At 36.0% G+C, this 14,627-nt stretch overlaps 1 protein-coding gene across 14 annotated transcripts in view; it reads right to left on the bottom strand.

Annotated features, from left to right (window-relative positions):
- Positions 1 to 14,627, bottom strand: part of DZIP3 (DAZ interacting zinc finger protein 3) — a 108,873-nt gene that overhangs the window by 63,479 nt on the left and 30,767 nt on the right. For 13 of the 14 annotated variants that reach the window (XR_006609080.1, XM_004769131.3, XM_045088315.1 and 10 more), the window contains 5 exons: positions 14,456 to 14,611; positions 8,827 to 8,943; positions 5,789 to 5,869; positions 5,341 to 5,465; positions 2,437 to 2,551 (listed from right to left, as the gene is read on the bottom strand). Coding sequence is in view for 13 of the 14 variants with exons in the window: in XM_004769131.3 (XP_004769188.1) it covers positions 2,437 to 2,551; positions 5,341 to 5,465; positions 5,789 to 5,869; positions 8,827 to 8,943; positions 14,456 to 14,611 (594 nt within the window). In the remaining variant the exon portion in view is untranslated. Of the gene's footprint in view, positions 1 to 2,436; positions 2,552 to 5,340; positions 5,466 to 5,788; positions 5,870 to 8,826; positions 8,944 to 14,455; positions 14,612 to 14,627 lie in introns of those variants that run through there. The other variant, XM_045088321.1, reaches the window with a different exon arrangement.

Genomic DNA, 14,627 nt, shown 5'->3' with positions numbered 1-14,627 from the left:
CAAGGAAATAATAGAAACACTCGGAAAATAATTTGCAACCTACAATTCTATGCCCAGGCAAGATATAAAGTATTGAAAAAATAAATTATTTTGAAAACTTGAAAGGTCTCAAAAAATTTACTTCCCAGACTCACTCTTCTCTAAGAAGCTGCTGCATGACTTGTAACACCAAAACAAGGGAGTAAACCTAAAAAGAGGAAAACGTGAGATCCAAGAAACAGAGTATTCTACATAGAAGGATAATCCAAGGAATAAAGGAAAACCCTAAAGCAGATTAAATAAAGATGTATAACTACTGGTAGAATGGGGAAAGAAAAGTGTATGTGTAAAGGGGATGTATAAGAGAGTTTAATAAACCCTCCTCATCTACCATAGAGGGAAGTCAAAAGATATTATCTACAATGGAGAAATATAAAAAAGCAATAGATCTTTTCAAAAGATATAGATATATCAAATAAATACGCCTAGAGAGCTGGAAGAAGGTGTCTCTAGTTAGGAACTACAATTAGAGATGATGGACCACAGACTGTTAATTTCGAGTCTTTTAATATTATTTTACACACTGTATATGTGTATTATTTTCCTTGAAAAAATTCACTAAAAATGTCTGGATAACAAAGAAAGATATTTTAAAAGGAGGAGGAAAAAGAGAAAACTAAGACCAAGTAGGGACTGCTTCACGCAAGCTCAAAAGTTTAATGTTAAAATATATAAAATCACTTTTAAGTCTTAGGTTTGAAGTCTTAGGTTTGAAGTGTGATTTTCCTGACAAATGTCAAAAACTGTCTGCTTATTCTACTGATTACTGAAAGAGCTATAGTAAAATAGTACTCTGTGATTGAAGAGTTTTCTATCTCTCCTTCTAGTGTCACCAGTTTTTGTCCCATATGTTTTGAAACTGTTTTATTAGGTTTATACAATTTGAGCTGCTATAGCTTCTAAGAAAATTGAATTTCATAGTTTTTCAAAATATCCACATTGAGGAATGGATCTGGCTTTCAACTCAGTCAAAATATAAGGACCCAGAAAAGCTTAAAGTAAAAGTCTGCAGACAGGTTATTCAAACATTAACCAAGAGAAACCCACTAAACAAATTAAAAAGTTACTACAATATGGCTTAGAAGAGGAGTAAAAATTAACTCAAAATTAAGAATACCAAGAAGATAAGGGAAATGGAAACTTTCATACTTCATCTTAAGAATAAAAACTGGTGGGGTGCCCAGTTAGCTCAGTTAGTTGAAGCATCTTACTCTTGATTTGGGGTTTGGTCATGATCTCAAGGTTATGAGATTGAGCCCCACCAGGGGCTCCTTGCTCAGTGAGAAGCCTGCTTGAGATTCTCTCCCTCTCCAAATCACACATGCACACATGCGTCTGCCCCTCACTCCCTCTTAAAAAAAAAAAAAAGAATACAAACTTTGAAAAGAAATATGAAGATAAATATCAACAACTTTGGACTTGATTCACAATTCCACCTTTAGAAATTTGTCCTATAGGAATTATGTGAGAAATGCACAAAGATCACTTTACATAATAATGAAAAACTGGAATGTTTACGATAAACTAAATTTTCAATAGCAAGAAACTGGTTACACAAATTAAAGCAGTTATACGATGGACCATGAAAAAAAATCATACTGTAGAATAATCTAACTACTGGGAAATTCACAGTATATATTTCTAAACTACACATCAATGTGTATAACATCATTCCAATTTACTAAAAATTAAGGGTTCAAGTGTTTATACATGTGCTTCTAGAAAGACATAAATGAAAATACTAACAATAGTTTCTCCATTTGAAGAAATATGGATGAATTTTATCTTTGAGCACTTTTATATCTTTCAAGTTTTCTGAAATAAGCTTTTCAAATTTTCTTAGTATTTTTTAAATTTAAATCAAGAACAAAATAATGGTAAATATGATTAGAAAAAAAAAAAGAATTAACTATTACACTTAGCTCCAGCTATGTGAAGTACTGGACTAGTATAGCATTTAATCTTGTTTTTAATACTAACAAATCTTGTTATTTACTAACTCAGCCACCTCACTCCTCTCTATGTGCTGAATCTTACATTCTGCACTAGGTAATGGAATCAATGTTGTTTCTTATACAAAAAGCTAATTTCCAACAAAAGAATGTGCTTGCTATAGAATATGACAAAGTTAGGGGCACCTGGGTGGCTCAGTTAGTTAAGCAACTGCCTTCAGCTCAGGTCATGATCCTGGAGTCCCAGGATCGCATCCCACATCAGGCTCCTGGCTCAGCAGGGAGTCTGCTTCTCCCTCTGACCTCTCCCCTCTAATGCTCTCCCTCTCCCTCAAATAAATAAAATCTTAAAAAAAAATAGATATGACAAAGTTAGCATAGGCCACACTTCATCAAAAATGATTCTGATTAGTCACAGGTGAAATGTCCTTAAGCAATTTCTTACTTTAAAAGTTGTAGGTAAATCTTCATCTTCTGTAGGATCTATGTCAAACCAATGATCATTTGTATCTCCTATTTCTTGTAAACTTTTATGAAATTCTAGCAGTCCTCCATTATATCTGCAAGGCATTTTAAAATAAGGTCAGTTGGAATGGGACTCTGTAACTAGATAGTTTACCAATGAGACAATAAGCAACCCTTCTTTTTTTTTTTTTTTTTTTTTGTGGTAAGTAGGGTGGTGAAAACCTCTGGCATGCTATAGAAATACAAATGCTAGGACTCTCACCTGTGGTAGATTGGGATGAAATACAGGTGGAAGGGGAGGCAATAGATTATGTAGTAGCTCAAGCTTGAACAGAATAGGGGCCATGGTAATTAAAGGGATTGTAGAGTTGGTTGGCTTTTGTCTACTGTCTTGGAAGCCTTGAAGAAAGAGAATGACAGGCACAGGTCAGCCAACTGTTGACTCAGGGCACACTGTGAAAGACAGAGGACTCTATGGCAGCATTTAAAAAGGCTCTAATCTCCTACATCCATAACAATAATCTGTACTGAAAATCAGGCCAAATTTAATCACAAGGTGAAACAAACTGCAAAAGAGACCAAATGCACCTCCTTGACAGGACTATTACCAACTCAGGACACTCTGTGAAAGTTAAAAGGTCTCTATGGTAATATTTAAAAAAAACCTTTACCAAGTCTAACCTTATAAGGGCATACTGTGCTGGAAATGGGGCCCTGTATTTAATCACAAGGGTAGAACAGCAGAAAAGACTAAACACACTGCCTCAGCGGGACTGTTATGCTAAAATGAGGGCTTTGACAGGGAACAAGTAGACCATAAGATCTGAAGTGGGGACATTTAAATGAAACCCCTAAAGTGTCCTGAACTCCTCTGGCTGATAATGACCTCTTTCTTGCTAGAGGAGTGCAGAATCCATTTTCTGACCAAGCCAAAATATCATCTAAGGTGCATATATCAAAAGATGATGCCCTCCCTTCTCAAGATCCTCTCCTATCTCGGCTTGTTGCTCATGGACCAATAACTCTGGAACTGGGTATAAGCAGAGTCCAAGTGGGAAACTAGAGTCCCCGCCCCTAAACGAAAAGCTGATTCACCATAAGAACTGCAGAATTTGCCTAGTGTGTACTACTGTGTACAGAAACATATGTGGGAGTGGATCTTAAGAGTGCCGAACCAACAGAGACACAACTGGATAGGGAAGTGTATGCTGATTTGGGATGACTCCTCCACAGTTCAAGATTGATTTTCCTAACAAGGACACCTAAGCCACCTGAGCCAACATGCTGCTGAGAAGGCTACTTCAAGCGTGGATCCAATAATGGCCTATAGTAATTGAGGTGGAGATGCTGGAAATTTTTTGGCAGGGTACTGAAAAAGCCTAGGGAGCTAAGGATGTTAGAATGGACTTCCTACACAAGACCAAAGAAGCCACCACTACATAAGGTTCCCTGAAAAGGTCCGGAGGACAGTCCAGAGGACACAGTGAAAAAGGAACCAGCGTCTTTGAGCAGCTCAGTGGTGACTGTCCTCTAGGCCAAGGATGAAAGTAAATGATGCTGTCCTGTGACTGGGCTTTCTCTTATCAATGATAATGGAAAACAGATTCTCTCCAATGCCCAATGGTCAAGAGACTAAAGAGCAGTTCACACATCTGAGGGAAGGACAGCAGGATACATTCTTTGTCCTGTCTCACAGCTATGTGAATTCTCTCTACAGTATAGACTAAAGAGATTCTGACCATCCTAAAATTCTGTAAAACATCACAAAAGCCCATTTATATTGATGGCATCATGCTACTAAATGGGAAGCAGGAAGTCTTCTGGGTAGCCTAGTAAAAAATAAGCATGCCAGAGGATTGAAGATAAAATCTTACAAAAGAATCAGGTAACTCCCACAGAGGTGACTCTTTGGGGAATCCCATGGTTGGGGCCAGCAGTAATCCTGCATAAGGATTGGCACAGCTGCCAATTTCATCTTTCAAGTCTCAGCCAAACATTATTTCCTCAGGGAGACTTCTGATTCCCAGACCTGGACTGGGTGTCTAGTGAAGGCTACTTAGTTTTTCACTGCATTTTTCTTCATAGTTCTTTATCCTATTTCATAATTGATTATTTGTATAGCTGATTATTTGATTAAGGTCTATAACTCTCACTATACGGTCAGTTATATGAAGACAGGAACGATCTATTTTGCAAACTATCATATCCCTAACACTCAGCACACACAATCTTCAGAACATGCCAAATTCTGAGCAAATAAAATTAATAAATTATGCTCTAATGGCTAAGGACCTCCATATAGGAAGTAAATAGTCCATAAAGGTTCCCCCACACAATTTCACTGTGTGATCCCCAATATTTCCCAAACCCAGACTCTGGACCCTTTCAGTGCTTTAGAAACTCATTTATACCTTAAACATCTATTCCCACTGGTGATCGTATTAATAACTATAACCATCATTTGTTTATTAAACCTAGCATTTCTGTGTTCTGAGAGCTTATTTAATCATCTACAACATCCTTGTTGCAGGTAGGGACTATTATTGGTTCCATTTACAGATAGGAAAAGATAAGGCTGAGTAACATAACATTTCTCAGGGTCATAGATTGGGTACATGGCAAAAAATGTATTTAAACCCAGGTCCGTCAGACTGCAAGGCCTATGTTCCTCATGTCTTTGCTACACTGTCTTTTATTGCCATGACCTGTTAAGTTTGATATTTAATATCCTCAAAAGCATTAAAGAAATTATTATCTACAGGAACAGGTGAAGAAGAACCAGTAGAGCACAAATGTCATGATACCTGGTATACTACAAAAACTATCCCATTTCACAATGCTAAAAGGTGAAAGGCAAGATCTGTCCATTTATTAAAATCCTTACCTCTTCTGAGCACATCGAAGCAAACCACGTCCAAAATAAACTAAACACATAAAGTTCTCACATATTTCATTCTCTTGGATCACCATCTTCATCACTAGAAATTTATTCTCCGCTTCTGTGTAATCCTGTAGGCACATAAAACTAGATTTGGCTGATATAAAAGCATTTGTTCTTTTTACAATAATTATTTTCCAAACTGGAGAAGTCAGAGCAGCTTTCATATTGATACAGTCATGTAGTTGTTTATTCACATCTCTAATCCTAGCATCTGTTTGTGATCACACAGATAATATACTCAATGATTAAAATACTTATTTATAAAAGAACATCTTCTATAGCCAACGTTTCAAAATGAACATTTAGGGAATTTCTAAAATCAACATTTTGTCAAAAAGTAGTCAGTGAGTGTGAGAAGATTTACAATGGGCAAATAACACATGCTACATACCTCTTTCTTTCCTCTTTCAGTAAGTGCCACTCCATACAAAAACAGTAATGTCAAATAATAACCAACATTAATCTGATGTGCCTAAAAGAAAAAAAAATTAATTGGTTATTTACACTAAGTTAATTTTCAGCATACCAAAATTAATTAAATATCCTAGGCCTATCAAAAAAAAAAAAAACTCACCATTTACAACAACGTGGATGTAACTAGAAGGTCTTATGCTAAGTGAAATAAGTCAATCAGAGAAATATAATAATCATATGATTTCACTCATATGTGGAATTTCAGAAACAAGACAAAGGATCATAGGGGAAGGAAGGGAAAAAGAAAAGACAAAATCAGAGAGGGAGACAAACCATAAGAGACTCTTAACTATAGGAAAAAGACTAAGGGTTGTTGGAGGCGGGTAGGTAGGTGGGGTGATGGTGTAACTGGGTGATGGTCATTAAGGAAGGCACTTGATGTAATAAGCACTGGGTGTTATATGCAACTGATTAATCACTGACCTCTACCTGTGAAACTAATAATATACTATATGTTAATTAATTGAATTTTAAAAAATAAATATCCTAGGCCTACCCAGCAATTATTAAAAAATAGTAAAAATTATCATCATTATATTTTTAACCATCTAGTAAAAACAATAGCAAATAAATTTTAGATGTATTTGACAATTTGACCCTAAAAAGAAAGGATAGTCAGTAATCTCGAAATAAAATATTACAGTTTAATAAAAGAAAATGAAGGCCATCAGGATTTATTGTCTCTTTCCCCCTCCTACTCCTACATGCTACAAATGGCTAAGATCTCCAGACAGATGTAGTAATAAGTACAACTATATTCTGAGTCCCATGAGTCCTTCTGAACATGGGAGTAGGTCTTGGAGACTTCAGCTATAACACTCACTGTAGAAATGCCAATCTCCTGGTTTTAATAACATAAATTGTTATGTAACAAATAACTATTGAGGGAAACTGAGTGAAGGGTATGCCAAGATCTCTCTGCACTTTTGTATTATACAGCTTTATTTTTGCAATTTCTGTGCATCTAAAATAACCTCAAATAAAAAGTTTAAAAATTGTCCATGGAGAAAAATATTATACATTCTGTTCATAAGCACTCTACTAACTGAAAATCATAACCATATCTTTTGTCACATTAACTTTTTACAATGAGACTGTTCCATACTATAAACAAGATTTTTTTCAGGTATAGAGGTACGATAAGCATCTACAGGATGTCTTATTTTTTAGTGATCTGTGTTCTCTTACCCAGAATACTTCTCATGGCCAACGGTACATATTTATGAAGTAACTGCTTTGAGTTAGAAATTTGGCTTCAAACTGATCTCAGTGGAAATAGATATGTGTGCTTGCTTTCAATGAACCTGTGTAACATCTAACTGGTTTCTATCTTAAGATTCCCATCTTTGCAGAGGTGGTAAAATGCAGTTCACAGAATAGACACTAAAGCCAAGATTACATGGGCTTATATACGGATTCCACTACTTACCACCTAATGAATTAAGAAAGTTATTTAACCTCTATGCTTCAGTCTTAAATCTATAAAATAGGAATAATGAAGTGGGGTGCTTGAGAAGAGTAAATGAGCTAATCCTTACAAAAAGTATCTCTCATATAGCAAACATTAAGTAAGTGCAAGCTATTATTTTGTAACTTAAAAAAAAAACTGGCTTCATAAATAATATGACTTGAGCCTTTGGCTCATACAACTCTAAACAGAACACTTTGAAAACAGGATAAAATGTGGAATTGTGGTAATGCTACAATTACAAATACAAGGTAAAGAACTCAGGAATTTAGAGATATAAGCATTACATTGCTAACCAATATGCTCTGGCCTTTCCTCCCTACCTGCTCCCCGAAGAGTAGGGATCATTCCAAGTATTGGAACTAAATGGATATTGAGATACTGGCAACTGCCCTCTTCCCTCATGCCACCTCCTAGAACAATGTTGTTCCACCTATCCTCAGTAGCCTTAAGGAACAGGGAGAGCCATCTGGATACAACAATAGGCTGCTCTGATCATGACAATTCCAATTCTGTTCAACAATGTTACCAAGAGAAGGATCTCCTCCATTTCTTTATGTAAGACTCATCTTTGAAGTATGTCTAAGTACAGTAGGCTAAGCAATCAGCATCTGTTAATGTTGATTTTATACTCATTTATTTTATTGCTTGGCAACCTGGTCAGTGGGAGAAAGAGCAGATCTTTAGCATCCCAGAAATTCTGGGGAATACTTGTTAATGCAAACTCCCTTTTGCTACCTATTTTGGCTCCATGTAGAGCTCCTTTAGGGTGGTATACATCACCACTTAGAACCCTCATCCTGAGAATACTAAACTAAAATGATTTCTCCACTTTCTTGTAAATCGCAGAGATTAGGTGTCTTTGGCTACCTTAGTTGTACCTAGGTAGCCCTTTCTTGAAGATAACTCTAATCCATCTTCTACATGTGTGTGAAATTTAGTTTATGTTATGAACCCAAAGTATTCAAAGAACTGATTTTTTTCCTTGTACTGTCCTGTACTATTGGTTCTGATTTTTGATGCCAGGTTTATTTTTCCTCAGATTTTCTATTTATTTCTAAAGTGTCATTTGATACTGAACATATAAATATATCTTGTCAATTTTATCTTGCATAACCACTCATTAGCAGATGACAGAAGTTCCAATTTTTACAAATATAGAAATATCAGTAGTTGATTAATAACTAGGAGGAAAGGAAGGAGTAATTTCTGAAGTTCATATCTCTCCATTTCTAATAAGAAAGGCCGTGTTTACTAGTTCAAGTTTTTCTTCATTTTAGATGAACAATTTTATGGTAGGGAAAGGGACTCGTAGATTAGGCTCATTACAGAGATGCAGTATTGAAGTACAAGAAATAGGAAGGTAATCAGTTTATGCATACCTTTTCTCAAGAGGTAAAAGGAAAATACAAATTGTACTAGCTACCCTCTCATTGGAAAATGTTATCCAAGTCCATTATTTCAAACTTTCAAAAGAAAACACTTACAGTATAATTAGTAGCTTGAATGTTCCTAAGAGCTGCTTCCAGTTGTGTTATCAAGAAACGTAAAGTCAAAACAGGAACAATTTCCTCCCCGTTCTGGCCGTTAGTTACAACTTCTCTCTGTGGAAATAATTGGTCAAAATTTTCTATAAGTTAAAGCAAATATCTACATACATTTTTATTATACAAGTAATACATGCTAGTTGTAGAAAATCTGGAAATGATTTTTTAAAAATCTACACCACTGGGGCACCTGGGTGCTCTGTCAGTTGAGCATCTGACTTTTGAGTTCAGCTCAAGTCATGATCTCTCATGGTTGTGGGATCCAGCTCCAAATCGTGCTCCCTACTCAGTGGAGAGTCTGCTTCTTTATCTCTTCCTTTCCCTCTCCCCACTTTCTCTCAGAAAGAAAGAAAGAAAGAAAGAAAAGAAACCTACACCACCCAGATACAAATGTTCTCTCATTTATTTGTTTTTAAGTAGTCTGACAAACCTTTGTTAACTATTTCCTCAAAACACTTAAAAAGCATTCTTATGTCTGCCAAGAATTGGCCACATCCACTCCTACTTCAGAGGAAAGTGGTTATCCCAGTTCATTATCATACCTTCTATTCTCTAAGCATGCTAAAATCTTTCTGGCCCTGACCCTGCAAGAATTCTGGCTTAATTCCAACACTAGGTCAAGGTATCTTAAACTATAATCTGATTGGAACCAAACTAATACAGGGTTTATTTTATACCATACTTTGTTACATTATATGGATGAAATGAAAAGGACTATGTCTTATCTTTGTGTTCATTTCTCAATACCTTGTACCTACAAGTGCTTCCCTTAAATTCCACTATGTGTTTAAAGATGTATTATCTGTGTGAAAAGTTTAACCTATACTTTTTTTTTAAGATTTTATTTATTTATTTGACAGACAGAGATCACAAGTAGGCAGAGAGGCAGGAAGAGAGAGAGGAAGAAGGTTCCCCACCGGGCAGAGAGCCCAATGCGGGGCTCGATCCCAGAACCGTGGGATCATGACCCAAGCCAAAGACAGAGGCTTTAACCCACTGAGCCACCCAGGTACCCCTAACCTATACTTTCTTAAAATGGTTTCTAATACACAATATTTTTTTTTTATTTTTCTCCTAAATAGCTAGGTATTTTTTCTCCCCAGCACTCATTTACTGAACTTCTTCTCCATCAACACATATATTCCCTGAGTAATCCACTGTCATGTTTTTAAAATGTCTATATATGGACAGTTTCCAAATTTGTTTTCCAGCTCAGAACTATCACTTAAATTCCAGACTCATTTATCCAACCAGTTACTCAACAATATCTCTTGGATTTGAGTAAGCATATAAAATCTAACACTGAAGGTCCACCTACTTTAGAACTAGAAAAGCTGGGCAAAATATAAAAACCATTTTTTGAAAGCAACAGAAAGCTACAAAGGCACTGTAAATCTCTGGGGTCAACATTCAGAGAGAAGGAAAGCCTAGAGACACAAGACTGACTCTTGGAGTCACTGTTTTCCTTAAGGTAACTGCCATTTTCAGTTGTGGCTGTGAGGCTGAGATGCTAGACAGAGTTTTTAGTCAACTTACAAAGTTGGGGGAAAAACAGAATGCACTACCTATCGAGGATGAGGGACCCTGGAAAACACTACATCCTTTGGTCAGGACCTTGAGGAAATATACTCCTAGAGTAAGAGTGTCAGTTTTGGTTCCAGCTTAAATGCAAGTTTATTTGGGAGGTGGAGAGAACAATGGTAGGGAAATACAGATGTGATACAGGGAAGGGAAAGCAGGCTTTAAATTAATTGTAAATTAATGGGTATGGTTTTTGTTTGTTTGTTTCTTTCTTTTTAAAGAGAGGGAGGTGACGGGAGAGGGAGAAAGAGAATCTTAAGCAGGTTCTAAGCCATTGTGGAGCCTGATACAGGGCTCAATTTCACAACCCTGAGATCATGACCTGAGCAGAGATCAAGTGACAGACACTTAACTGACTGAGTAATCTAGGTGCCCCAAAGGATGTGTTATTTAGTTATTCACAATGGACAGCTGGGGTTAAGACAACAGAGAAACTCAGTATAACAGTGAAAAACACAGTGTTATTCAACCCAAGGGAGAGAAAACTGGGGGATTTGCAGAACTCCCAAGGCTTGAGTGGTGATATAAGAGTATTAATTCCTTGGGACTTCTGAATTACCATGAGAAGTACAGCCTTCTGTAGATCCAGGGGAAGCCTTAAGGCATAGAGATAAAGACACTGAATATTAGAAATTGTCCAGAGCATACTGAAATAAGAGGCCAAAGGGGCTAAGGATTATGTGCAGGGCACTGACAGTACCTACCATAAAAGGTAAGCCATAAATAGACCCTTTGTCACAGAACAGAAGCTTAGAACCATTTCAATCCCCAGATGAATTAAGTAATCTGCCAGGAAAGCACATTACTAAGCAAAGACTGTCCAGTTAAGAAGGGTTGCTCTAAACCAACTCAGGCAGCCACTGCAAGTAGCAGAATTCTCTATCATCCTTTAGATGACTATGGAATTCGTTTTGATATTTTCATCTTCGCTCATGATTTGGGTTATTTTTGCCTTTTTGAAGATTCTTACCAGGAATTTCTCAATTTTACTGATCCTTAAAAAGTTTTGGCGTTATTGACTTTCCCTATTTTCTTATTCTGTTTCAATGGACTTAGATATCTTTATTACTTCCTTCTTTTGACTTTGTTTCTAATTTGTTCTTCCATTAATTTCCTGAACTTTATGCTTAGATGATTGATATTCAAATTTGCTTTTTATAATATTTTGATTTCAAGCTATAAATATTTTTTGAAGCACATGTTTTACTAATAACACAGACTTTGATATGTATTTTTTATTCAGTTGAAAAATTTACCTAATTTCCATTGTGATTTCTTTTCTTACCCATAGGTATACCTAGAGGTCTATCTTACAAACAATGATTTATTATCTTTCTGTATTGATTTCTAAATTCATGGTACAGTGGTAAGAGAACATGCTCTATATGTTATGATTCTTTGAAATTTGATGATACCTGCTTTGTGACTAGCACATAGTAAATTTTTGTAAATGTTCGGTGTGCACTTAAAAAGAATCTATCTTATGCCACTGTTGGTTGTAGTGTTCTGTATTTGTTATGTGTGTGTATGTGAATTATATCAACTTTGCTATGGTTCCGCTAATTTTATGACGATGTTGTGTCACTTATGGGATCATGTTAAAATCTCCTACTGGGATTGTTAATTTGTCCAAGTCCCTTTAGTATATCAATTTTGTCATCATATACTAACAGTTCTGTATACATTTGGTCAACTTCTGAAATTTCTCCATTTTCTAGATGTCCATAGAGTCAAGAGCAAGTAATACAATCTTGTAGTTATAAGAGCTTCACAGTAAGTTTTAATATCTGAGTGGGCAAATTCCCAGCCCTTCTCCCCTACACTTCTCTTTCTTCCTTTCATTTCCCATCTAAACTTCAGGATTAGCTTTCAGTAATTACAACCAAAAAATACCCTCCTGTCACTTTTTGATATGTGATATTTATAAATTTTAATTTAGGGAAAACTGACAACTTTATCACACCATGTCTTCCCATGTGTATTGCTTTCTATTTGGTCTTCTTTTCTTCCCTTTATTAGAGTTTAATAAATCTTCATTTATAGTTTCAATATAGAGTATTGATTTTGAAACTTAATGTGAAGAAAATCAGCATGTAGATACCTACTAAAATGCAGATTCCCACACCTACCTCCAGAGATATTGTTTCCTTAAGACTAGTATGGAATTCAAATACTCTCATGTAGGTGGCCTAGGGAAACTATGAGAATTACTAGTCTGTATCTTATATATTTCTTGTGTGTTTTCCTAGGTATTTTACTTTTTTGGAAGGTAGCTATGCTCACCACTATACCACCAATGCCCACTTGTATTTTACTTTTTTGGTTGCTAATATTCTTCTTTCATTTTTACCTTCTAATTGGCTATTGTTCCCATATAGAAAGGCTACTGATTTCCATTTCTTGTTGTTTCTGGGTAGTTTCCAAAAGATAAAGAAGGGAAACAGTGGCATTATTCCACAGTCTCAAACCAGAATTCATACTGCTCAATTATCTCAGTTAAGGTTATTAATTGTATGTGAAGTCTTTGGATATTTTTAGAGTTTGTTTGAATTTTAAATCATATCCTATGGTGTTTTGTCCCCAATTAAAGGCTACAAAGAAATGAGTAGAACATTTTCTTTAACTTTGAAAAACTCCATTCATTTAAGAACTGATACCCATCTTGTGCTGAAAGTTTCAAAAATTATTTAAAAAAACTACTTCCAAGATAGAAATCTACCATATTTTTTTAGAATATTTATTTTACTCATAAATAAAAAAATTTTGGACATTGTTTTTATCTTATGTTTTTAAAAAATTTGTCAACATTTTACAAATTAGAAAAACCAAAAGCAATTCCCTGTCCCAGTGTGACATGCTATCGGTTATTAGTAGAATAAGAATAAACACTAGACCATATAGTCAATGATGGCTTACTAGCTATTAACCCACATTCCCACCATTATTCTTGAAAGACCAGCACCAACTAACTCTATTTAATAAAAGTCTACAGTCAAAGCTGACACCAGAGACCTTCACAAAAAGATGGAGATTTCAAGACTTTAGCTACACTATTGTGGGAAGAAAGGGAGGGAAGAAGGAAAAGAGGGAAAAAGTCACTGTGAAATAATAAAAACAGATACATTGATATCTGTTCCTAGTTCCTGGTTCTATTTGGTCTTTGATCCTGGTTCCTGACACAGAGTTCCTAAAACTCCTCAAATTTCTTGAGTATCTTTTGTTCTAATGAGGTAACTCTCAGTTGGCCCCTGGATAGGGGCTGGTCAACAGAAACAACAAGCCATGATTAGAAGCTTGGAGCTTTTAGCACTATCCCCATTCCCAGATGGGGAGGGGCCGGGCATTTGAATTAATAATTGATCATGCTTATATGAGGAAGCCTCCATAAAAATCCTTCAAGTATGAGGTTCAGAGAACTTCCAATTTAGTGAACACATCCACATGCCAGGGGAGTGGCACACCCCAACTCCACAGAGACAGATGCTCCAATACTTGCGACCCTTCCAGACCTTGCCCTATCTATCTCTTCATTTGGCTGTTTTTAAAATCCTTTATCATAGCCTTTATTATGTAATAAATTGGTAAATATCAATTAAGTGTTTCCTGGAGTTCTGTGAGCTATACTAGCAAATTATTGAACCCAGGAAGGGGTCATGGGAACTCCAATCCATAGCCAGTAGGTCAGAAGTACCAGGGACAACCCAGGACTTGTGACCGGTGCCTGAAGTCAGAGCAGATTTGTGGAACTGAGCCCTTGACTTGTGGGATCTGATACTAACTCTAGGCAGATAGTAACAGAATTTAGTTGACTTGTTGGATACCCAGTTAGTGTAGAACTAGTTGATGTGGGAATAAGTCCACATCTCTAGTGTCAGAAGAGCTGTCAGTATAGTAGTAGTATGAGAGTAAAGGAACATAATGTATTTTCTCTGGACAGTCATAAACAAAGCGCTGTACTTCCACCCCAAAGAACAAATTATAATCTTACCTGCATGATTTGGAAGGAAAAATTTTCTTGTAAGAACTTCTTAATGTGAGGGACCACACCTTTTGGTAGAGTATTAATTGCAGTCAGTAATTTCTTCACTTCTACTAGTAAGTTAACAGGGACAAGATCAGCAGGCGTGTCCTTTTCCTGTTTACCCTAGAAGAAAATGATT

Source organism: Mustela putorius, unplaced genomic scaffold (genome assembly GCF_011764305.1).
Source record: "Mustela putorius furo isolate JIRA1106 unplaced genomic scaffold, ASM1176430v1.1 tig00003834_pilon_pilon_pilon, whole genome shotgun sequence".
NCBI lineage: Eukaryota > Metazoa > Chordata > Mammalia > Carnivora > Mustelidae > Mustela > Mustela putorius.
This window is presented reverse-complemented; position numbering and strand designations above follow the sequence as displayed.